This window comes from Salvelinus fontinalis, unplaced genomic scaffold (genome assembly GCF_029448725.1).
Source record: "Salvelinus fontinalis isolate EN_2023a unplaced genomic scaffold, ASM2944872v1 scaffold_0192, whole genome shotgun sequence".
Lineage (NCBI taxonomy): Eukaryota > Metazoa > Chordata > Actinopteri > Salmoniformes > Salmonidae > Salvelinus > Salvelinus fontinalis.
In genome coordinates, this window is record NW_026600401.1 from 1 (window position 1) to 22,500 (window position 22,500).

Here is a 22,500-nt window from a genome sequence, read left to right on the forward strand (position 1 = left end):
TCAGTACTCTGTCTACCTCTAGTGATCCTCAGGACTCTGTCTACCTCTAGTGATCCTCAGGGTGTAACAGTCCTGACCTATTTATGTTAGTTTTTATGTGTTTATGGTCAGGGCATGTGTTTTGGGTGGGTAGTCTATGTTATCTGTTTCTATGTTGGTTTCGGTTTGCCTGGTATGGCTCTTGATTAGAGGCAGGTGGTTTGCATTTTCCTCTAATCAAGAGTCATATTTAGGTAGGGCATTCTCACTGTTTGTTTGTGGGTGATTGTCTCCTGTGATGTCTTCGTTTATGTTCGATGTATTCACTTTTTGGAGCTGTTTGGCTGTTCGTATGTTTCGATGTCCGTTCCTGTTCGTGAGTTTACGTTTGTCTATGTAAGTTTATGTTCAGGTTGCGTCAACGTCGTTTTGTTATTTTGTAAGTTTTGAAAGTGTTTTGTTTTGTTTAGTCTACGTCGTATTTGTAATAAAAATGGCTTATTTCCCTGACTCCGCATTTTGGTCCGAAGATCCTTCTCTCCTCACCTCATCCGAGGATGAGGAGAGCGACAGCTATTACAGAATCACCCACCAAAATACAGAGACCAAGCGGTATGGGAATGCTCGACGGAGCAATAAGGATTTCTGGACTTGGGAGGAGATCTTGGACGGTAGAGGACCCTGGGCGCAAACTGGAGAATATCGCTGCTCTCGTGAGAAGAGTGAGGCAGCCACAGCCCAGGAGCGGTGGTTTAAGGAGGCAGCTAGGAGACGTGGATGGAAGCCGGAGTATCAAGCTCGTAACCGGAATTATGAGGGGACACGTCTTGCACGGAAGCCCGAAAAGCCCGTGAGTAACTCCCAAAAATTTCTTGGGGGGGGGGCTAAAGGGTAGTGGGCCAAGGGCAGGTAGGAGACCTGCGCCCACTTCCCAGGCTAACCGTGGAGAGCGGGAGTACGGGCAGACACCGTGTTACGCAGTAGAGCGCACGGTGTCTCCTGTACGTGTGCATAGCCCAGTGCGGGTTATTCCACCTCCCCGCACTGGTAGGGCTAGATTGGGCATTGAGCCAGGTGTCATGAGGCCGGCTCAACGCGTCTGGTCTCCAGTGCGTCTCCTCGGGCAGGCATACATGGCACCTGCCTTACGCAGGGTTTCCCCGGTTCGCCTACACAGCCCGGTGCGGGTTATTCCACCTCCCCGTACTGGGCGGGCGACCGGGAGCATTCAACCAGGTAAGGTTGGGCAGGCTCAATGCTCAAGAGAGCCAGTACGCCTGCACGGTCCGGTATTTCCGGCGCCACCTCCCCACCCCAGCCTAGTACCTACAGTGCCTATATTACGCACTAGGTTACCAGTGCATTTCCAGAGCCCTGTTCCTCCTCCACGCACTCTCCCTATAGTGCGTGTATCCAGTTCAGTGCCTCCAGTTCCGGCCCCACGCACTAAGCCACCTGTGCGTCTCCTAAGTCCTGTACACACTGTCACTTCTCCCCGTACTAGTCCTGAGGTGCGTGCCCTCAGCCAGGTGCCACCAGTGCCGGTACCACGCACCAGGTATAGAGTACGCTTTGAGAGTTCAGTGTGCCCTGTCCCTGCTCCACGCACTAGTAGGAGGGTGCTTATCATTAGCCCGGTGCCTCCAGTTCCGGCACCACGCACCAGGTCTACAGTGCGCCGTATCCGGCCAGAGCCATCCGTCTCCCCAGCGCCATCTGAGCCATCCGTCTCCCCAGCGCCATCTGAGCCATCCGTCTCCCCAGCGCCATCTGAGCCATCCGTCTCCCCAGCGCCATCTGAGCCATCCGTCTGCCAGGAGCCTGCAAAGCCGCCCGTCTGCCATGAGCCTGCAAAGCCGCCCGTCTGCCATGAGCCTACAGAGCCGTCAGCCAGACAGGAGCCGCTAGAGCCATCAGCCAGACAGGAGCCGCTAGAGCCGTCAGCCAGACAGGATCTGCCAGAGCCGCCAACCAGACAGGATCTGCCAGAGCCGCCAACCAGACAGGATCTGCCAGAGCCGCCAACCAGACAGGATCTGCCAGAGCCGCCAACCAGACAGGATCTGCCAGAGCCGCCAGCGAGCCATGAGCAGCCAGAGCCGCCAGTGAGCCATGAGCAGCCAGAGCCGTCAGAGAGCCATGAGCAGCCAGAGCCGTCAGAGCGCCATGAGCAGCCAGAGCCGTCAGAGCGCCATGAGCGTCGAGAGCCGTCAGAGCGCCATGAGCGTCGTGAGCCGTCAGCCTGCCATGAGCGTCGAGAGCCGTCAGCCTGCCATGAGCGTCGAGAGCCGTCAGCCTGCCATGAGCGTCGAGAGCCGTCAGCCTGCCATGAGCGTCGAGAGCCGTCAGCCAGCCATGAGCATCGAGAGTCGTCAGTCAGCCATGAGCTGCCCTTCAGCCTGAAAAGGCTGGATACCCAGAACTGCCCATCAGTCCAGAGCTGTCTCTCTGTCCGGAGCTGCCTTTCAGTCCGGAGTTGCCCCTCTATCCTAATCTCCCTCTCTATCTTCATTTATCTCTATAGTCTTATCTATCCCTCTATCTTGATTTATCTCTCTGTCCCGGTGTTATCCTTATTAAATATATTATTAAGAGAATTGTGTGGGGGAAAAAAGAGGGTGGACATTCTTTGTGGGAGGAAGTTAGGATGGATTATGGTGGGGTGGGAACCGCGCCCGGAGCCTGAGCCACCACCGTGGTCAACTGCCCACCCGGACCCTCCCCTGGACTTTGTGCTGGTGCGCCCGGCGTTCGCACCTTGGGGGGGGGGTACTGTAACAGTCCTGACCTATTTATGTTAGTTTTTATGTGTTTATGGTCAGGGCATGTGTTTTGGGTGGGCAGTCTATGTTATCTGTTTCTATGTTGGTTTCGGTTTGCCTGGTATGGCTCTTGATTAGAGGCAGGTGGTTTGCATTTTCCTCTAATCAAGAGTCATATTTAGGTAGGGCATTCTCACTGTTTGTTTGTGGGTGATTGTCTCCTGTGATGTCTTCGTTTATGTTCGATGTATTCACTTTTTGGAGCTGTTTGGCTGTTCGTATGTTTCGATGTCCGTTCCTGTTCGTGAGTTTACGTTTGTCTATGTAAGTTTATGTTCAGGTTGCGTCAACGTCGTTTTGTTATTTTGTAAGTTTTGAAAGTGTTTTGTTTTGTTTAGTCTACGTCGTATTTGTAATAAAAATGGCTTATTTCCCTGACTCCGCATTTTGGTCCGAAGATCCTTCTCTCCTCACCTCATCCGAGGATGAGGAGAGCGACAGCTATTACACAGGGCTGTGTCTACCTCTAGTGGTCCTCAGGGCTGTGTCTACCTCTAGTGATCCTCAGTACTCTGTCTACCTCTAGTGATCCTCAGGGCTGTGTCTACCTCTAGTGGTCCTCAGGACTCTGTCTACCTCTAGTGATCCTCAGGGCTGTGTCTACCTCTAGTGATCCTCAGGGCTGTGTCTACCTCTAGTGATCCTCAGCCTCTAGTGATCCTCAGGGCTGTGTCTACCTCTAGTGATCCTCAGGGCTGTGTCTACCTCTAGTGATCCTCAGGGCTGTGTCTACCTCTAGTGATCCTCAGTACTCTGTCTACCTCTAGTGATCCTCAGGGCTGTGTCTACCTCTAGTGATCCTCAGGGCTGTGTCTACCTCTAGTGATCCTCAGGGCTGTGTCTACCTCTAGTGATCCTCAGGGCAGTGTCTACCTCTAGTGATCCTCAGTACTCTGTCTACCTCTAGTGATCCTCAGTACTGTGTCTACCTCTAGTGATCCTCAGGGCTGTGTCTAGCTCTAGTGATCCTCAGGGCTGTGTCTACCTCTAGTGATCCTCAGTACTCTGTCTACCTCTAGTGATCCTCAGTACTGTGTCTACCTCTAGTGATCCTCAGGGCTGTAGCAATCTTCAACAGCTTCAACACTCCCTACTTTACCACAAACACAACGGGGTGTCTACCTCTAGTGGTCCTCAGTACTGTGTCTACCTCTAGTGATCCTCAGGGCTGTGTCTACCTCTAGTGATCCTCAGGGCTGTGTCTAGCTCTAGTGATCCTCAGGGCTGTGTCTACCTCTAGTGATCCTCAGTACTGTGTCTACCTCTAGTGATCCTCAGTAATGTGTCTACCTCTAGTGATCCTCAGGGCTGTGTCTACCTCTAGTGATCCTCAGGGCTGTATCTACCTCTAGTGATCCTCAGGGCTGTGTCTACCTCTAGTGATCCTCAGTACTCTGTCTACCTCTAGTGATCCTCAGTACTCTGTCTACCTCTAGTGGTCCTCAGGGCTGTGTCTACCTCTAGTGATCCTCAGGGCTGTGTCTACCTCTAGTGATCCTCAGGGCTGTAGCAATCTTCAACAGCTTCAACACTGAGGAGAGAGACAACACTCCCTACTTTACCACAAACACAACGGGGTGTCTACCTCTAGTGATCCTCAGGGCTGTGTCTACCTCTAGTGATCCTCAGGGCTGTGTCTACCTCTAGTGGTCCTCAGGGCTGTGTCTAGCTCTAGTGGTCCTCAGGGCTGTGTCTAGCTCTAGTGATCCTCAGGGCTGTGTCTACCTCTAGTGATCCTCAGGGCTGTGTCTACCTCTAGTGATCCTCAGTACTCTGTCTACCTCTAGTGATCCTCAGGGCTGTGTCTACCTCTAGTGATCCTCAGGGCTGTGTCTACCTCTAGTGATCCTCAGGGCTGTGTCTACCTCTAGTGGTCCTCAGGGCTGTGTCTACCTCTAGTGATCCTCAGGGCTATGTCTGCCTCTAGTGATCCTCAGTACTCTGTCTACCTCTAGTGATCCTCAGGGCTGTTTCTACCTCTAGTGATCCTCAGGGCTGTGTCTACCTCTAGTGATCCTCAGGGCTCTGTCTACCTCTAGTGATCCTCAGGGCTGTGTCTACCTCTAGTGATCCTCAGGGCTGTGTCTACCTCTAGTGATCCTCAGGACTCTGTCTACCTCTAGTGATCCTCAGGGCTGTAGCAATCTTCAACAGCTTCAACACTGAGGAGAGAGACAACACTCCCTACTTTACCACAAACACAACGGGGTGTCTACCTCTAGTGGTCCTCAGTACTGTGTCTACCTCTAGTGATCCTCAGGGCTGTGTCTACCTCTAGTGATCCTCAGTACTGTGTCTACCTCTAGTGATCCTCAGTACTGTGTCTACCTCTAGTGATCCTCAGTACTCTGTCTACCTCTAGTGATCCTCAGGGCTGTGTCTACCTCTAGTGATCCTCAGGGCTGTGTCTACCTCTAGTGATCCTCAGTACTGTATCTACCTCTAGTGATCCTCAGTAATGTGTCTACCTCTAGTGATCCTCAGTAATGTGTCTACCTCTAGTGATCCTCAGGGCTGTGTCTACCTCTAGTGATCCTCAGGGCTGTATCTACCTCTAGTGATCCTCAGGGCTGTGTCTACCTCTAGTGATCCTCAGTACTCTGTCTACCTCTAGTGATCCTCAGTACTCTGTCTACCTCTAGTGGTCCTCAGGGCTGTGTCTACCTCTAGTGATCCTCAGGGCTGTGTCTACCTCTAGTGATCCTCAGGGCTGTGTCTACCTCTAGTGATCCTCAGGGCTGTGTCTACCTCTAGTGGTCCTCAGGGCTGTGTCTAGCTCTAGTGATCCTCAGGGCTGTGTCTACCTCTAGTGATCCTCAGGGCTGTGTCTACCTCTAGTGATCCTCAGGGCTGTGTCTACCTCTAGTGATCCTCAGTACTCTGTCTACCTCTAGTGATCCTCAGGGCTGTGTCTACCTCTAGTGATCCTCAGGGCTGTGTCTACCTCTAGTGATCCTCAGGGCTGTGTCTACCTCTAGAGGTCCTCAGGGCTGTGTCTACCTCTAGTGATCCTCAGGGCTATGTCTGCCTCTAGTGATCCTCAGTACTCTGTCTACCTCTAGTGATCCTCAGGGCTGTTTCTACCTCTAGTGATCCTCAGGGCTGTGTCTACCTCTAGTGATCCTCAGGGCTCTGTCTACCTCTAGTGATCCTCAGGGCTGTGTCTACCTCTAGTGATCCTCAGGGCTGTGTCTACCTCTAGTGATCCTCAGGACTCTGTCTACCTCTAGTGATCCTCAGGGCTGTAGCAATCTTCAACAGCTTCAACACTGAGGAGAGAGACAACACTCCCTACTTTACCACAAACACAACGGGGTGTCTACCTCTAGTGGTCCTCAGTACTGTGTCTACCTCTAGTGATCCTCAGGGCTGTGTCTACCTCTAGTGATCCTCAGTACTGTGTCTACCTCTAGTGATCCTCAGTACTGTGTCTACCTCTAGTGATCCTCAGTACTCTGTCTACCTCTAGTGATCCTCAGGGCTGTGTCTACCTCTAGTGATCCTCAGGGCTGTGTCTACCTCTAGTGATCCTCAGGGCTGTGTCTACCTCTAGTGATCCTCAGGGCTGTGTCTACCTCTAGTGATCCTCAGGGCTGTGTCTACCTCTAGTGATCCTCAGGGCTGTGTCTACCTCTAGTGATCCTCAGGGCTGTGTCTACCTCTAGTGATCCTCAGTACTGTGTCTACCTCTAGTGATCCTCAGCCTCTAGTGGTCCTCAGGGCTGTGTCTACCTCTAGTGATCCTCAGGGCTGTGTCTACCTCTAGTGATCCTCAGGGCTGTGTCTACCTCTAGTGATCCTCAGCCTCTAGTGGTCCTCAGGGCTGTGTCTACCTCTAGTGGTCCTCAGGGCTGTGTCTACCTCTAGTGGTCCTCAGGGCTGTGTCTACCTCTAGTGATCCTCAGGGCTGTGTCTACCTCTAGTGATCCTCAGGGCTGTGTCTACCTCTAGTGATCCTCAGTACTCTGTCTACCTCTAGTGATCCTCAGGGCTGTGTCTACCTCTAGTGATCCTCAGGGCTGTGTCTACCTCTAGTGATCCTCAGGGCTGTGTCTACCTCTAGTGATCCTCAGGGCTGTGTCTACCTCTAGTGATCCTCAGTACTGTGTCTACCTCTAGTGATCCTCAGTACTGTGTCTACCTCTAGTGATCCTCAGGGCTGTGTCTACCTCTAGTGATCCTCAGGACTGTGTCTACCTCTAGTGATCCTCAGGGCTGTGTCTACCTCTAGTGATCCTCAGGGCTGTGTCTACCTCTAGTGATCCTCAGGGCTGTGTCTACCTCTAGTGATCCTCAGTACTGTGTCTACCTCTAGTGATCCTCAGTACTCTGTCTACCTCTAGTGATCCTCAGGGCTGTGTCTACCTCTAGTGATCCTCAGGGCTGTGTCTACCTCTAGTGATCCTCAGGACTGTGTCTACCTCTAGTGATCCTCAGGGCTGTGTCTACCTCTAGTGATCCTCAGGGCTGTGTCTACCTCTAGTGATCCTCAGGACTCTGTCTACCTCTAGTGATCCTCAGGGCTGTGTCTACCTCTAGTGATCCTCAGTACTGTGTCTACCTCTAGTGATCCTCAGTACTCTGTCTACCTCTAGTGATCCTCAGTACTGTGTCTACCTCTAGTGATCCTCAGTAATCTGTCTACCTCTAGTGATCCTCAGGGCTGTGTCTACCTCTAGTGATCCTCAGGGCTGTGTCTACCTCTAGTGATCCTCAGTACTCTGTCTACCTCTAGTGGTCCTCAGGGCTGTGTCTACCTCTAGTGATCCTCAGGGCTGTGTCTACCTCTAGTGATCCTCAGGGCTGTGTCTACCTCTAGTGATCCTCAGGGCTGTGTCTACCTCTAGTGATCCTCAGGGCTGTGTCTACCTCTAGTGATCCTCAGGGCTGTGTCTACCTCTAGTGATCCTCAGGGCTCTGTCTACCTCTAGTGATCCTCAGGGCTCTGTCTACCTCTAGTGATCCTCAGGGCTGTGTCTACCTCTAGTGATCCTCAGGACTCTGTCTACCTCTAGTGATCCTCAGGGCTGTAGCAATCTTCAACAGCTTCAACACTGAGGAGAGAGACAACACTCCCTACTTTACCACAAACACAACGGGGTGTCTACCTCTAGTGGTCCTCAGTACTGTGTCTACCTCTAGTGATCCTCAGGGCTGTGTCTACCTCTAGTGATCCTCAGTACTGTGTCTACCTCTAGTGATCCTCAGTACTGTGTCTACCTCTAGTGATCCTCAGTACTCTGTCTACCTCTAGTGATCCTCAGGGCTGTGTCTACCTCTAGTGATCCTCAGGGCTGTGTCTACCTCTAGTGATCCTCAGGGCTGTGTTTACCTCTAGTGATCCTCAGGGCTGTGTCTACCTCTAGTGATCCTCAGTACTGTGTCTACCTCTAGTGATCCTCAGTACTGTGTCTACCTCTAGTGATCCTCAGGGCTGTGTCTACCTCTAGTGATCCTCAGGGCTCTGTCTACCTCTAGTGATCCTCAGTACTGTGTCTACCTCTAGTGATCCTCAGGGCTGTGTCTACCTCTAGTGATCCTCAGGGCTGTGTCTACCTCTAGTGGTCCTCAGGGCTGTAGCAATCTTCAACAGCTTCAACACTGAGGAGAGAGACAACACTCCCTACTTTACCACAAACACAACGGGGTGTCTACCTCTAGTGATCCTCAGGGCTGTGTCTACCTCTAGTGATCCTCAGTACTCTGTCTACCTCAGGTGATCCTCAGTACTCTGTCTACCTCTAGTGATGCTCAGTACTCTGTCTACCTCTAGTGATCCTCAGTACTGTGTCTACCTCTAGTGGTCCTCAGGGCTGTGTCTACCTCTAGTGATCCTCAGGGCTGTGTCTACCTCTAGTGATCCTCAGGGCTGTGTCTACCTCTAGTGATCCTCAGGGCTGTGTCTACCTCTAGTGATCCTCAGGGCTGTGTCTACCTCTAGTGGTCCGCAGGGCTGTGTCTACCTCTAGTGATCCTCAGGGCTGTGTCTACCTCTAGTGATCCTCAGGGCTGTGTTTACCTCTAGTGATCCTCAGGGCTGTGTCTACCTCTAGTGATCCTCAGGGCTGTGTCTACCTCTAGTGATCCTCAGGGCTGTGTCTACCTCTAGTGATCCTCAGGGCTGTGTCTACCTCTAGTGATCCTCAGTACTGTGTCTACCTCTAGTGATCCTCAGCCTCTAGTGGTCCTCAGGGCTGTGTCTACCTCTAGTGATCCTCAGGGCTGTGTCTACCTCTAGTGATCCTCAGGGCTGTGTCTACCTCTAGTGATCCTCAGCCTCTAGTGGTCCTCAGGGCTGTGTCTACCTCTAGTGGTCCTCAGGGCTGTGTCTACCTCTAGTGGTCCTCAGGGCTGTGTCTACCTCTAGTGATCCTCAGGGCTGTGTCTACCTCTAGTGATCCTCAGGGCTGTGTCTACCTCTAGTGATCCTCAGTACTCTGTCTACCTCTAGTGATCCTCAGGGCTGTGTCTACCTCTAGTGATCCTCAGGGCTGTGTCTACCTCTAGTGATCCTCAGGGCTGTGTCTACCTCTAGTGATCCTCAGGGCTGTGTCTACCTCTAGTGATCCTCAGTACTGTGTCTACCTCTAGTGATCCTCAGTACTGTGTCTACCTCTAGTGATCCTCAGGGCTGTGTCTACCTCTAGTGATCCTCAGGACTGTGTCTACCTCTAGTGATCCTCAGGGCTGTGTCTACCTCTAGTGATCCTCAGGGCTGTGTCTACCTCTAGTGATCCTCAGGGCTGTGTCTACCTCTAGTGATCCTCAGTACTCTGTCTACCTCTAGTGATCCTCAGTAATCTGTCTACCTCTAGTGATCCTCAGGGCTGTGTCTACCTCTAGTGATCCTCAGGGCTGTGTCTACCTCTAGTGATCCTCAGGACTGTGTCTACCTCTAGTGATCCTCAGGGCTGTGTCTACCTCTAGTGATCCTCAGGGCTGTGTCTACCTCTAGTGATCCTCAGGACTCTGTCTACCTCTAGTGATCCTCAGGGCTGTGTCTACCTCTAGTGATCCTCAGTACTGTGTCTACCTCTAGTGATCCTCAGTACTCTGTCTACCTCTAGTGATCCTCAGTACTGTGTCTACCTCTAGTGATCCTCAGTAATCTGTCTACCTCTAGTGATCCTCAGGGCTGTGTCTACCTCTAGTGATCCTCAGGGCTGTGTCTACCTCTAGTGATCCTCAGTACTCTGTCTACCTCTAGTGGTCCTCAGGGCTGTGTCTACCTCTAGTGATCCTCAGGGCTGTGTCTACCTCTAGTGATCCTCAGGGCTGTGTCTACCTCTAGTGATCCTCAGGGCTGTGTCTACCTCTAGTGATCCTCAGGGCTGTGTCTACCTCTAGTGATCCTCAGGGCTGTGTCTACCTCTAGTGATCCTCAGGGCTCTGTCTACCTCTAGTGATCCTCAGGGCTCTGTCTACCTCTAGTGATCCTCAGGGCTGTGTCTACCTCTAGTGATCCTCAGGACTCTGTCTACCTCTAGTGATCCTCAGGGCTGTAGCAATCTTCAACAGCTTCAACACTGAGGAGAGAGACAACACTCCCTACTTTACCACAAACACAACGGGGTGTCTACCTCTAGTGGTCCTCAGTACTGTGTCTACCTCTAGTGATCCTCAGGGCTGTGTCTACCTCTAGTGATCCTCAGTACTGTGTCTACCTCTAGTGATCCTCAGTACTGTGTCTACCTCTAGTGATCCTCAGTACTCTGTCTACCTCTAGTGATCCTCAGGGCTGTGTCTACCTCTAGTGATCCTCAGGGCTGTGTCTACCTCTAGTGATCCTCAGGGCTGTGTTTACCTCTAGTGATCCTCAGGGCTGTGTCTACCTCTAGTGATCCTCAGTACTGTGTCTACCTCTAGTGATCCTCAGTACTGTGTCTACCTCTAGTGATCCTCAGGGCTGTGTCTACCTCTAGTGATCCTCAGGGCTCTGTCTACCTCTAGTGATCCTCAGTACTGTGTCTACCTCTAGTGATCCTCAGGGCTGTGTCTACCTTTAGTGATCCTCAGGGCTGTGTCTACCTCTAGTGGTCCTCAGGGCTGTAGCAATCTTCAACAGCTTCAACACTGAGGAGAGAGACAACACTCCCTACTTTACCACAAACACAACGGGGTGTCTACCTCTAGTGATCCTCAGGGCTGTGTCTACCTCTAGTGATCCTCAGTACTCTGTCTACCTCAGGTGATCCTCAGTACTCTGTCTACCTCTAGTGATGCTCAGTACTCTGTCTACCTCTAGTGATCCTCAGTACTGTGTCTACCTCTAGTGGTCCTCAGGGCTGTGTCTACCTCTAGTGATCCTCAGGGCTGTGTCTACCTCTAGTGATCCTCAGGGCTGTGTCTACCTCTAGTGATCCTCAGGGCTGTGTCTACCTCTAGTGATCCTCAGGGCTGTGTCTACCTCTACTGGTCTGCAGGGCTGTGTCTACCTCTAGTGATCCTCAGGGCTGTGTCTACCTCTAGTGATCCTCAGGGCTGTGTTTACCTCTAGTGATCCTCAAGGCTGTGTCTACCTCTAGTGATCCTCAGGGCTGTGTCTACCTCTAGTGATCCTCAGGGCTGTGTCTACCTCTAGTGATCCCCAGGACTGTGTCTACCTCTAGTGATCCTCAGGGCTGTGTCTACCTCTAGTGATCCTCAGGGCTGTGTCTACCTCTAGTGATGCTCAGGGCTGTGTCTACCTCTAGTGATCCTCAGTACTCTGTCTACCTCTAGTGATCCTCAGGGCTGTGTCTACCTCTAGCGATCCTCAGTACTCTGTCTACCTCTAGTGGTCCTCAGGGCTGTGTCTACCTCTAGTGATCCTCAGTACTGTGTCTACCTCTAGTGATCCTCAGTACTGTGTCTACCTCTAGTGATCCTCAGGGCTGTGTCTACCTCTAGTGATCCTCAGGGCTCTGTCTACCTCTAGTGATCCTCAGTACTGTGTCTACCTCTAGTGATCCTCAGGGCTGTGTCTACCTCTAGTGATCCTCAGGGCTGTGTCTACCTCTAGTGGTCCTCAGGGCTGTAGCAATCTTCAACAGCTTCAACACTGAGGAGAGAGACAACACTCCCTACTTTACCACAAACACAACGGGGTGTCTACCTCTAGTGATCCTCAGGGCTGTGTCTACCTCTAGTGATCCTCAGTACTCTGTCTACCTCTAGTGATCCTCAGTACTCTGTCTACCTCTAGTGATGCTCAGTACTCTGTCTACCTCTAGTGATCCTCAGTACTGTGTCTACCTCTAGTGGTCCTCAGGGCTGTGTCTACCTCTAGTGATCCTCAGGGCTGTGTCTACCTCTAGTGATCCTCAGGGCTGTGTCTACCTCTAGTGATCCTCAGGGCTGTGTCTACCTCTAGTGATCCTCAGGGCTGTGTCTACCTCTAGTGATCCTCAGGGCTGTGTCTACCTCTAGTGATCCTCAGGGCTGTGTCTACCTCTAGTGATCCTCAGGGCTGTGTCTACCTCTAGTGATCCTCAGGGCTGTGTCTACCTCTAGTGATCCTCAGTACTCTGTCTACCTCTAGTGATCCTCAGGGCTGTGTCTACCTCTAGTGATCCTCAGGGCTGTGTCTACCTCTAGTGATCCTCAGGGCTGTGTCTACCTCTAGTGATCCTCAGGGCTGTATCTACCTCTAGTGATCCTCAGGGCTGTGTCTACCTCTAGTGATCCTCAGTACTCTGTCTACCTCTAGTGATCCTCAGTACTGTGTCTACCTCTAGTGATCCTCAGGACTGTGTCTACCTCTAGTGATCCTCAGTAATGTGTCTACCTCTAGTGATCCTCAGTACTGTGTCTACCTCTAGTGATCCTCAGCCTCTAGTGATCCTCAGGACTGTGTCTACCTCTAGTGATCCTCAGTACTGTGTCTACCTCTAGTGATCCTCAGTACTGTGTCTACCTCTAGTGATCCTCAGGACTGTGTCTACCTCTAGTGATCCTCAGTACTGTGTCTACCTCTAGTGATCCTCAGTACTGTGTCTACCTCTAGTGATCCTCAGGACTGTGTCTACCTCTAGTGATCCTCAGTACTGTGTCTACCTCTAGTGATCCTCAGTAATGTGTCTACCTCTAGTGATCCTCAGTACTGTGTCTACCTCTAGTGATCCTCAGTAATGTGTCTACCTCTAGTGATCCTCAGTACTGTGTCTACCTCTAGTGATCCTCAGTACTGTGTCTACCTCTAGTGATCCTCAGGACTGTGTCTACCTCTAGTGATCCTCAGTAATGTGTCTACCTCTAGTGATCCTCAGTACTGTGTCTACCTCTAGTGATCCTCAGTACTGTGTCTACCTCTAGTGATCCTCAGTACTGTGTCTACCTCTAGTGATCCTCAGGACTGTGTCTACCTCTAGTGATCCTCAGTACTGTGTCTACCTCTAGTGATCCTCAGTACTGTGTCTACCTCTAGTGATCCTCAGGGCTGTGTCTACCTCTAGTGATCCTCAGGGCTGTGTCTACCTCTATTGATCCTCAGGACTGTGTCTACCTCTAGTGATCCTCAGGGCTGTGTCTACCTCTAGTGATCCTCAGGGCTGTGTCTACCTCTAGTGATCCTCAGGACTCTGTCTACCTCTAGTGATCCTCAGGGCTGTGTCTACCTCTAGTGATCCTCAGTACTGTGTCTACCTCTAGTGATCCTCAGTACTGTGTCTACCTCTAGTGATCCTCAGTACTGTGTCTACCTCTAGTGATCCTCAGTACTCTGTCTACCTCTAGTGATCCTCAGTACTGTGTCTACCTCTAGTGATCCTCAGTACTGTGTCTACCTCTAGTGATCCTCAGTACTGTGTCTACCTCTAGTGATCCTCAGGGCTGTGTCTACCTCTAGTGATCCTCAGTACTGTGTCTACCTCTAGTGATCCCCAGTACTCTGTCTACCTCTAGTGATCCTCAGTACTGTGTCTACCTCTAGTGATCCTCAGGACTGTGTCTTCCTCTAGTGATCCTCAGTACTCTATCTACCTCTAGTGATCCTCAGTACTGTGTCTACCTCTAGTGATCCTCAGTACTGTGTCTACCTCTAGTGATCCTCAGTACTCTGTCTACCTCTAGTGATCCTCAGTACTCTGTCTACCTCTAGTGATCCTCAGGGCTGTGTCTACCTCTAGTGATCCCCAGTACTGTATCTACCTCTAGTGATCCTCAGTACTGTGTCTACCTCTAGTGATCCTCAGTACTCTGTCTACCTCTAGTGATCCTCAGGGCTGTGTCTACCTCTAGTGATCCTCAGGGCTGTGTCTACCTCTAGTGATCCTCAGGGCTGTGTCTACCTCTAGTGATCCTCAGTACTGTGTCTACCTCTAGTGATCCTCAGTACTGTGTCTACCTCTAGTGATCCTCAGGGCTGTGTCTACCTCTAGTGATCCTCAGGACTGTGTCTACCTCTAGTGATCCTCAGGGCTGTGTCTACCTCTAGTGATCCTCAGGGCTGTGTCTACCTCTAGTGATCCTCAGGGCTGTGTCTACCTCTAGTGATCCTCAGGGCTGTGTCTACCTCTAGTGATCCTCAGTACTGTGTTTACCTCTAGTGATCCTCAGTAATCTGTCTACCTCTAGTGATCCTCAGGGCTGTGTCTACCTCTAGTGATCCTCAGGGCTGTGTCTACCTCTATTGATCCTCAGGACTGTGTCTACCTCTAGTGATCCTCAGGGCTGTGTCTACCTCTAGTGATCCTCAGGGCTGTGTCTACCTCTAGTGATCCTCAGGACTCTGTCTACCTCTAGTGATCCTCAGGGCTGTGTCTACCTCTAGTGATCCTCAGTACTGTGTCTACCTCTAGTGATCCTCAGTACTCTGTCTACCTCTAGTGATCCTCAGTACTGTGTCTACCTCTAGTGATCCTCAGTAATCTGTCTACCTCTAGTGATCCTCAGGGCTGTGTCTACCTCTAGTGATCCTCAGGGCTGTGTCTACCTCTAGTGATCCTCAGTACTCTGTCTACCTCTAGTGGTCCTCAGGGCTGTGTCTACCTCTAGTGATCCTCAGGGCTGTGTCTACCTCTAGTGATCCTCAGGGCTGTGTCTACCTCTAGTGATCCTCAGGGCTGTGTCTACCTCTAGTGATCCTCAGGGCTGTGTCTACCTCTAGTGATCCTCAGGGCTGTGTCTACCTCTAGTGATCCTCAGGGCTCTGTCTACCTCTAGTGATCCTCAGGGCTCTGTCTACCTCTAGTGATCCTCAGGGCTGTGTCTACCTCTAGTGATCCTCAGGACTCTGTCTACCTCTAGTGATCCTCAGGGCTGTAGCAATCTTCAACAGCTTCAACACTGAGGAGAGAGACAACACTCCCTACTTTACCACAAACACAACGGGGTGTCTACCTCTAGTGGTCCTCAGTACTGTGTCTACCTCTAGTGATCCTCAGGGCTGTGTCTACCTCTAGTGATCCTCAGTACTGTGTCTACCTCTAGTGATCCTCAGTACTGTGTCTACCTCTAGTGATCCTCAGTACTCTGTCTACCTCTAGTGATCCTCAGGGCTGTGTCTACCTCTAGTGATCCTCAGGGCTGTGTCTACCTCTAGTGATCCTCAGGGCTGTGTTTACCTCTAGTGATCCTCAGGGCTGTGTCTACCTCTAGTGATCCTCAGTACTGTGTCTACCTCTAGTGATCCTCAGTACTGTGTCTACCTCTAGTGATCCTCAGGGCTGTGTCTACCTCTAGTGATCCTCAGGGCTCTGTCTACCTCTAGTGATCCTCAGTACTGTGTCTACCTCTAGTGATCCTCAGGGCTGTGTCTACCTCTAGTGATCCTCAGGGCTGTGTCTACCTCTAGTGGTCCTCAGGGCTGTAGCAATCTTCAACAGCTTCAACACTGAGGAGAGAGACAACACTCCCTACTTTACCACAAACACAACGGGGTGTCTACCTCTAGTGATCCTCAGGGCTGTGTCTACCTCTAGTGATCCTCAGTACTCTGTCTACCTCAGGTGATCCTCAGTACTCTGTCTACCTCTAGTGATGCTCAGTACTCTGTCTACCTCTAGTGATCCTCAGTACTGTGTCTACCTCTAGTGGTCCTCAGGGCTGTGTCTACCTCTAGTGATCCTCAGGGCTGTGTCTACCTCTAGTGATCCTCAGGGCTGTGTCTACCTCTAGTGATCCTCAGGGCTGTGTCTACCTCTAGTGATCCTCAGGGCTGTGTCTACCTCTAGTGGTCCGCAGGGCTGTGTCTACCTCTAGTGATCCTCAGGGCTGTGTCTACCTCTAGTGATCCTCAGGGCTGTGTTTACCTCTAGTGATCCTCAAGGCTGTGTCTACCTCTAGTGATCCTCAGGGCTGTGTCTACCTCTAGTGATCCTCAGGGCTGTGTCTACCTCTAGTGATCCCCAGGACTGTGTCTACCTCTAGTGATCCTCAGGGCTGTGTCTACCTCTAGTGATGCTCAGGGCTGTGTCTACCTCTAGTGATCCTCAGTACTCTGTCTACCTCTAGCGATCCTCAGGGCTGTGTCTACCTCTAGCGATCCTCAGTACTCTGTCTACCTCTAGTGGTCCTCAGGGCTGTGTCTACCTCTAGTGATCCTCAGTACTGTGTCTACCTCTAGTGATCCTCAGTACTGTGTCTACCTCTAGTGATCCTCAGGGCTGTGTCTACCTCTAGTGATCCTCAGGGCTCTGTCTACCTCTAGTGATCCTCAGTACTGTGTCTACCTCTAGTGATCCTCAGGGCTGTGTCTACCTCTAGTGATCCTCAGGGCTGTGTCTACCTCTAGTGGTCCTCAGGGCTGTAGCAATCTTCAACAGCTTCAACACTGAGGAGAGAGACAACACTCCCTACTTTACCACAAACACAACGGGGTGTCTACCTCTAGTGATCCTCAGGGCTGTGTCTACCTCTAGTGATGCTCAGTACTCTGTCTACCTCTAGTGATCCTCAGTACTCTGTCTACCTCTAGTGATGCTCAGTACTCTGTCTACCTCTAGTGATCCTCAGTACTGTGTCTACCTCTAGTGGTCCTCAGGGCTGTGTCTACCTCTAGTGATCCTCAGGGCTGTGTCTACCTCTAGTGATCCTCAGGGCTGTGTCTACCTCTAGTGATCCTCAGGGCTGTGTCTACCTCTAGTGATCCTCAGGGCTGTGTCTACCTCTAGTGATCCTCAGGGCTGTGTCTACCTCTAGTGATCCTCAGGGCTGTGTCTACCTCTAGTGATCCTCAGGGCTGTGTCTACCTCTAGTGATCCTCAGTACTCTGTCTACCTCTAGTGATCCTCAGGGCTGTGTCTACCTCTAGTGATCCTCAGGGCTGTGTCTACCTCTAGTGATCCTCAGGGCTGTGTCTACCTCTAGTGATCCTCAGGGCTGTATCTACCTCTAGTGATCCTCAGGGCTGTGTCTACCTCTAGTGATCCTCAGTACTCTGTCTACCTCTAGTGATCCTCAGTACTGTGTCTACCTCTAGTGATCCTCAGGACTGTGTCTACCTCTAGTGATCCTCAGTAATGTGTCTACCTCTAGTGATCCTCAGTACTGTGTCTACCTCTAGTGATCCTCAGTACTGTGTCTACCTCTAGTGATCCTCAGCCTCTAGTGATCCTCAGGACTGTGTCTACCTCTAGTGATCCTCAGTACTGTGTCTACCTCTAGTGATCCTCAGTACTGTGTCTACCTCTAGTGATCCTCAGGACTGTGTCTACCTCTAGTGATCCTCAGGACTGTGTCTACCTCTAGTGATCCTCAGTACTGTGTCTACCTCTAGTGATCCTCAGTACTGTGTCTACCTCTAGTGATCCTCAGGACTGTGTCTACCTCTAGTGATCCTCAGTACTGTGTCTACCTCTAGTGATCCTCAGTAATGTGTCTACCTCTAGTGATCCTCAGTACTGTGTCTACCTCTAGTGATCCTCAGTAATGTGTCTACCTCTAGTGATCCTCAGTACTGTGTCTACCTCTAGTGATCCTCAGTACTGTGTCTACCTCTAGTGATCCTCAGGACTGTGTCTACCTCTAGTGATCCTCAGTAATGTGTCTACCTCTAGTGATCCTCAGTACTGTGTCTACCTCTAGTGATCCTCAGTACTGTGTCTACCTCTAGTGATCCTCAGTACTGTGTCTACCTCTAGTGATCCTCAGGACTGTGTCTACCTCTAGTGATCCTCAGTACTGTGTCTACCTCTAGTGATCCTCAGTACTGTGTCTACCTCTAGTGATCCTCAGTACTCTGTCTACCTCTAGTGATCCTCAGTACTGTGTCTACCTCTAGTGATCCTCAGTACTGTGTCTACCTCTAGTGATCCTCAGTACTCTGTCTACCTCTAGTGATCCTCAGTACTGTGTCTACCTCTAGTGATCCTCAGTACTGTGTCTACCTCTAGTGATCCTCAGTACTGTGTCTACCTCTAGTGATCCTCAGGGCTGTGTCTACCTCTAGTGATCCTCAGTACTGTGTCTACCTCTAGTGATCCCCAGTACTCTGTCTACCTCTAGTGATCCTCAGTACTGTGTCTACCTCTAGTGATCCTCAGGACTGTGTCTTCCTCTAGTGATCCTCAGTACTCTATCTACCTCTAGTGATCCTCAGTACTGTGTCTACCTCTAGTGATCCTCAGTACTGTGTCTACCTCTAGTGATCCTCAGTACTCTGTCTACCTCTAGTGATCCTCAGTACTCTGTCTACCTCTAGTGATCCTCAGGGCTGTGTCTACCTCTAGTGATCCCCAGTACTGTATCTACCTCTAGTGATCCTCAGTACTGTGTCTACCTCTAGTGATCCTCAGTACTGTGTCTACCTCTAGTGATCCTCAGTACTCTGTCTACCTCTAGTGATCCTCAGTACTGTGTCTACCTCTAGTGATCCTCAGTACTCTGTCTACCTCTAGTGATCCTCAGTACTGTGTCTACCTCTAGTGATCCTCAGGGCTCTGTCTACCTCTAGTGATCCTCAGTACTGTGTCTACCTCTAGTGATCCTCAGTATTGTGTCTACCTCTAGTGATCCTCAGTACTGTGTCTACCTCTAGTGATCCTCAGTACTGTGTCTACCTCTAGTGATCCTCAGGGCTGTGTCTACCTCTAGTGATCCTCAGTACTGTGTCTACCTCTAGTGATCCTCAGTACTCTGTCTACCTCTAGTGATCCTCAGTAATGTGTCTACCTCTAGTGATCCTCAGTACTCTGTCTACCTCTAGTGATCCTCAGGGCTGTGTCTACCTCTAGTGATCCTCAGTAATGTGTCTACCTCTAGTGATCCTCAGTACTCTGTCTACCTCTAGTGATCCTCAGTACTCTGTCTACCTCTAGTGATCCTCAGGGCTGTGTCTACCTCTAGTGATCCTCAATACTGTGTCTACCTCTAGTGATCCTCAGGGCTGTGTCTACCTCTAGTGATCCTCAGTACTGTGTCTACCTCTAGTGATCCTCAGTACTGTGTCTACCTCTAGTGATCCTCAGTACTGTGTCTACCTCTAGCGATCCTCAGGGCTGTGTCTACCTCTAGTGATCCTCAGTACTGTGTCTACGTCTAGTGATCCTCAGTACTCTGTCTACCTCTAGTGATCCTCAGTACTGTGTCTACCTCTAGTGATCCTCAGTACTGTGTCTACCTCTAGTGATCCTCAGTACTGTGTCTACCTCTAGTGATCCTCAGTACTGTGTCTACCTCTAGTGATCCTCAGTACTGTGTCTACTTCTAGTGATCCTCAGGGATGTGTCTACCTCTAGTGATCCTCAGTACTGTGTTTACCTCTAGTGATCCTCAGTACTCTGTCTACCACTAGTGATCCTCAGTACTCTGTCTACCTCTAGTGATCCTCAGGACTCTGTCTACCTCTAGTGATCCCCAGTACTGTGTCTACCTCTAGTGATCCTCAGGGCTGTGTCTACCTCTAGTGATCCTCAGGGCTGTGTCTACCTCTAGTGATCCCCAGTACTGTGTCTAGCTCTAGTGATCCTCAGGGCTGTGTCTACCTCTAGTGATCCTCAGGGCTGTGTTTACCTCTAGTGATCCTCAAGGCTGTGTCTACCTCTAGTGATCCTCAGGGCTGTGTCTACCTCTAGTGATCCTCAGGGCTGTGTCTACCTCTAGTGATCCCCAGGACTGTGTCTACCTCTAGTGATCCTCAGGGCTGTGTCTACCTCTAGTGATGCTCAGGGCTGTGTCTACCTCTAGTGATCCTCAGTACTCTGTCTACCTCTAGCGATCCTCAGGGCTGTGTCTACCTCTAGCGATCCTCAGTACTCTGTCTACCTCTAGTGGTCCTCAGGGCTGTGTCTACCTCTAGTGATCCTCAGTACTGTGTCTACCTCTAGTGATCCTCAGTACTGTGTCTACCTCTAGTGATCCTCAGGGCTGTGTCTACCTCTAGTGATCCTCAGGGCTCTGTCTACCTCTAGTGATCCTCAGTACTGTGTCTACCTCTAGTGATCCTCAGGGCTGTGTCTACCTCTAGTGATCCTCAGGGCTGTGTCTACCTCTAGTGGTCCTCAGGGCTGTAGCAATCTTCAACAGCTTCAACACTGAGGAGAGAGACAACACTCCCTACTTTACCACAAACACAACGGGGTGTCTACCTCTAGTGATCCTCAGGGCTGTGTCTACCTCTAGTGATCCTCAGTACTCTGTCTACCTCTAGTGATCCTCAGTACTCTGTCTACCTCTAGTGATGCTCAGTACTCTGTCTACCTCTAGTGATCCTCAGTACTGTGTCTACCTCTAGTGGTCCTCAGGGCTGTGTCTACCTCTAGTGATCCTCAGGGCTGTGTCTACCTCTAGTGATCCTCAGGGCTGTGTCTACCTCTAGTGATCCTCAGGGCTGTGTCTACCTCTAGTGATCCTCAGGGCTGTGTCTACCTCTAGTGATCCTCAGGGCTGTGTCTACCTCTAGTGATCCTCAGGGCTGTGTCTACCTCTAGTGATCCTCAGGGCTGTGTCTACCTCTAGTGATCCTCAGGGCTGTGTCTACCTCTAGTGATCCTCAGTACTCTGTCTACCTCTAGTGATCCTCAGGGCTGTGTCTACCTCTAGTGATCCTCAGGGCTGTGTCTACCTCTAGTGATCCTCAGGGCTGTGTCTACCTCTAGTGATCCTCAGGGCTGTATCTACCTCTAGTGATCCTCAGGGCTGTGTCTACCTCTAGTGATCCTCAGTACTCTGTCTACCTCTAGTGATCCTCAGTACTGTGTCTACCTCTAGTGATCCTCAGGACTGTGTCTACCTCTAGTGATCCTCAGTAATGTGTCTACCTCTAGTGATCCTCAGTACTGTGTCTACCTCTAGTGATCCTCAGCCTCTAGTGATCCTCAGGACTGTGTCTACCTCTAGTGATCCTCAGTACTGTGTCTACCTCTAGTGATCCTCAGTACTGTGTCTACCTCTAGTGATCCTCAGGACTGTGTCTACCTCTAGTGATCCTCAGGACTGTGTCTACCTCTAGTGATCCTCAGTACTGTGTCTACCTCTAGTGATCCTCAGTACTGTGTCTACCTCTAGTGATCCTCAGGACTGTGTCTACCTCTAGTGATCCTCAGTACTGTGTCTACCTCTAGTGATCCTCAGTAATGTGTCTACCTCTAGTGATCCTCAGTACTGTGTCTACCTCTAGTGATCCTCAGTAATGTGTCTACCTCTAGTGATCCTCAGTACTGTGTCTACCTCTAGTGATCCTCAGTACTGTGTCTACCTCTAGTGATCCTCAGGACTGTGTCTACCTCTAGTGATCCTCAGTAATGTGTCTACCTCTAGTGATCCTCAGTACTGTGTCTACCTCTAGTGATCCTCAGTACTGTGTCTACCTCTAGTGATCCTCAGTACTGTGTCTACCTCTAGTGATCCTCAGGACTGTGTCTACCTCTAGTGATCCTCAGTACTGTGTCTACCTCTAGTGATCCTCAGTACTGTGTCTACCTCTAGTGATCCTCAGTACTCTGTCTACCTCTAGTGATCCTCAGTACTGTGTCTACCTCTAGTGATCCTCAGTACTGTGTCTACCTCTAGTGATCCTCAGTACTCTGTCTACCTCTAGTGATCCTCAGTACTGTGTCTACCTCTAGTGATCCTCAGTACTGTGTCTACCTCTAGTGATCCTCAGTACTGTGTCTACCTCTAGTGATCCTCAGGGCTGTGTCTACCTCTAGTGATCCTCAGTACTGTGTCTACCTCTAGTGATCCCCAGTACTCTGTCTACCTCTAGTGATCCTCAGTACTGTGTCTACCTCTAGTGATCCTCAGGACTGTGTCTTCCTCTAGTGATCCTCAGTACTCTATCTACCTCTAGTGATCCTCAGTACTGTGTCTACCTCTAGTGATCCTCAGTACTGTGTCTACCTCTAGTGATCCTCAGTACTCTGTCTACCTCTAGTGATCCTCAGTACTCTGTCTACCTCTAGTGATCCTCAGGGCTGTGTCTACCTCTAGTGATCCCCAGTACTGTATCTACCTCTAGTGATCCTCAGTACTGTGTCTACCTCTAGTGATCCTCAGTACTGTGTCTACCTCTAGTGATCCTCAGTACTCTGTCTATCTCTAGTGATCCTCAGTACTGTGTCTACCTCTAGTGATCCTCAGTACTCTGTCTACCTCTAGTGATCCTCAGTACTGTGTCTACCTCTAGTGATCCTCAGGGCTCTGTCTACCTCTAGTGATCCTCAGTACTGTGTCTACCTCTAGTGATCCTCAGTATTGTGTCTACCTCTAGTGATCCTCAGTACTGTGTCTACCTCTAGTGATCCTCAGTACTGTGTCTACCTCTAGTGATCCTCAGGGCTGT

General features: G+C 50.7%; 1 protein-coding gene across 1 annotated transcript in view; it reads right to left on the bottom strand.

Moving 5' to 3' along the window:
- Positions 1–3,801: 3,801 nt before the first annotated feature.
- Positions 3,802–22,500, bottom strand: part of LOC129844189 (voltage-dependent T-type calcium channel subunit alpha-1H-like) — a 142,168-nt gene continuing 123,469 nt past the window's right edge. Inside the window, exon 30 of the mRNA XM_055912612.1 lies at positions 3,802–3,887. Coding sequence (XP_055768587.1) covers positions 3,817–3,887 — 71 coding nt within the window. The 3' untranslated portion in view covers positions 3,802–3,816. The remainder of the gene's footprint in view (positions 3,888–22,500) is intronic.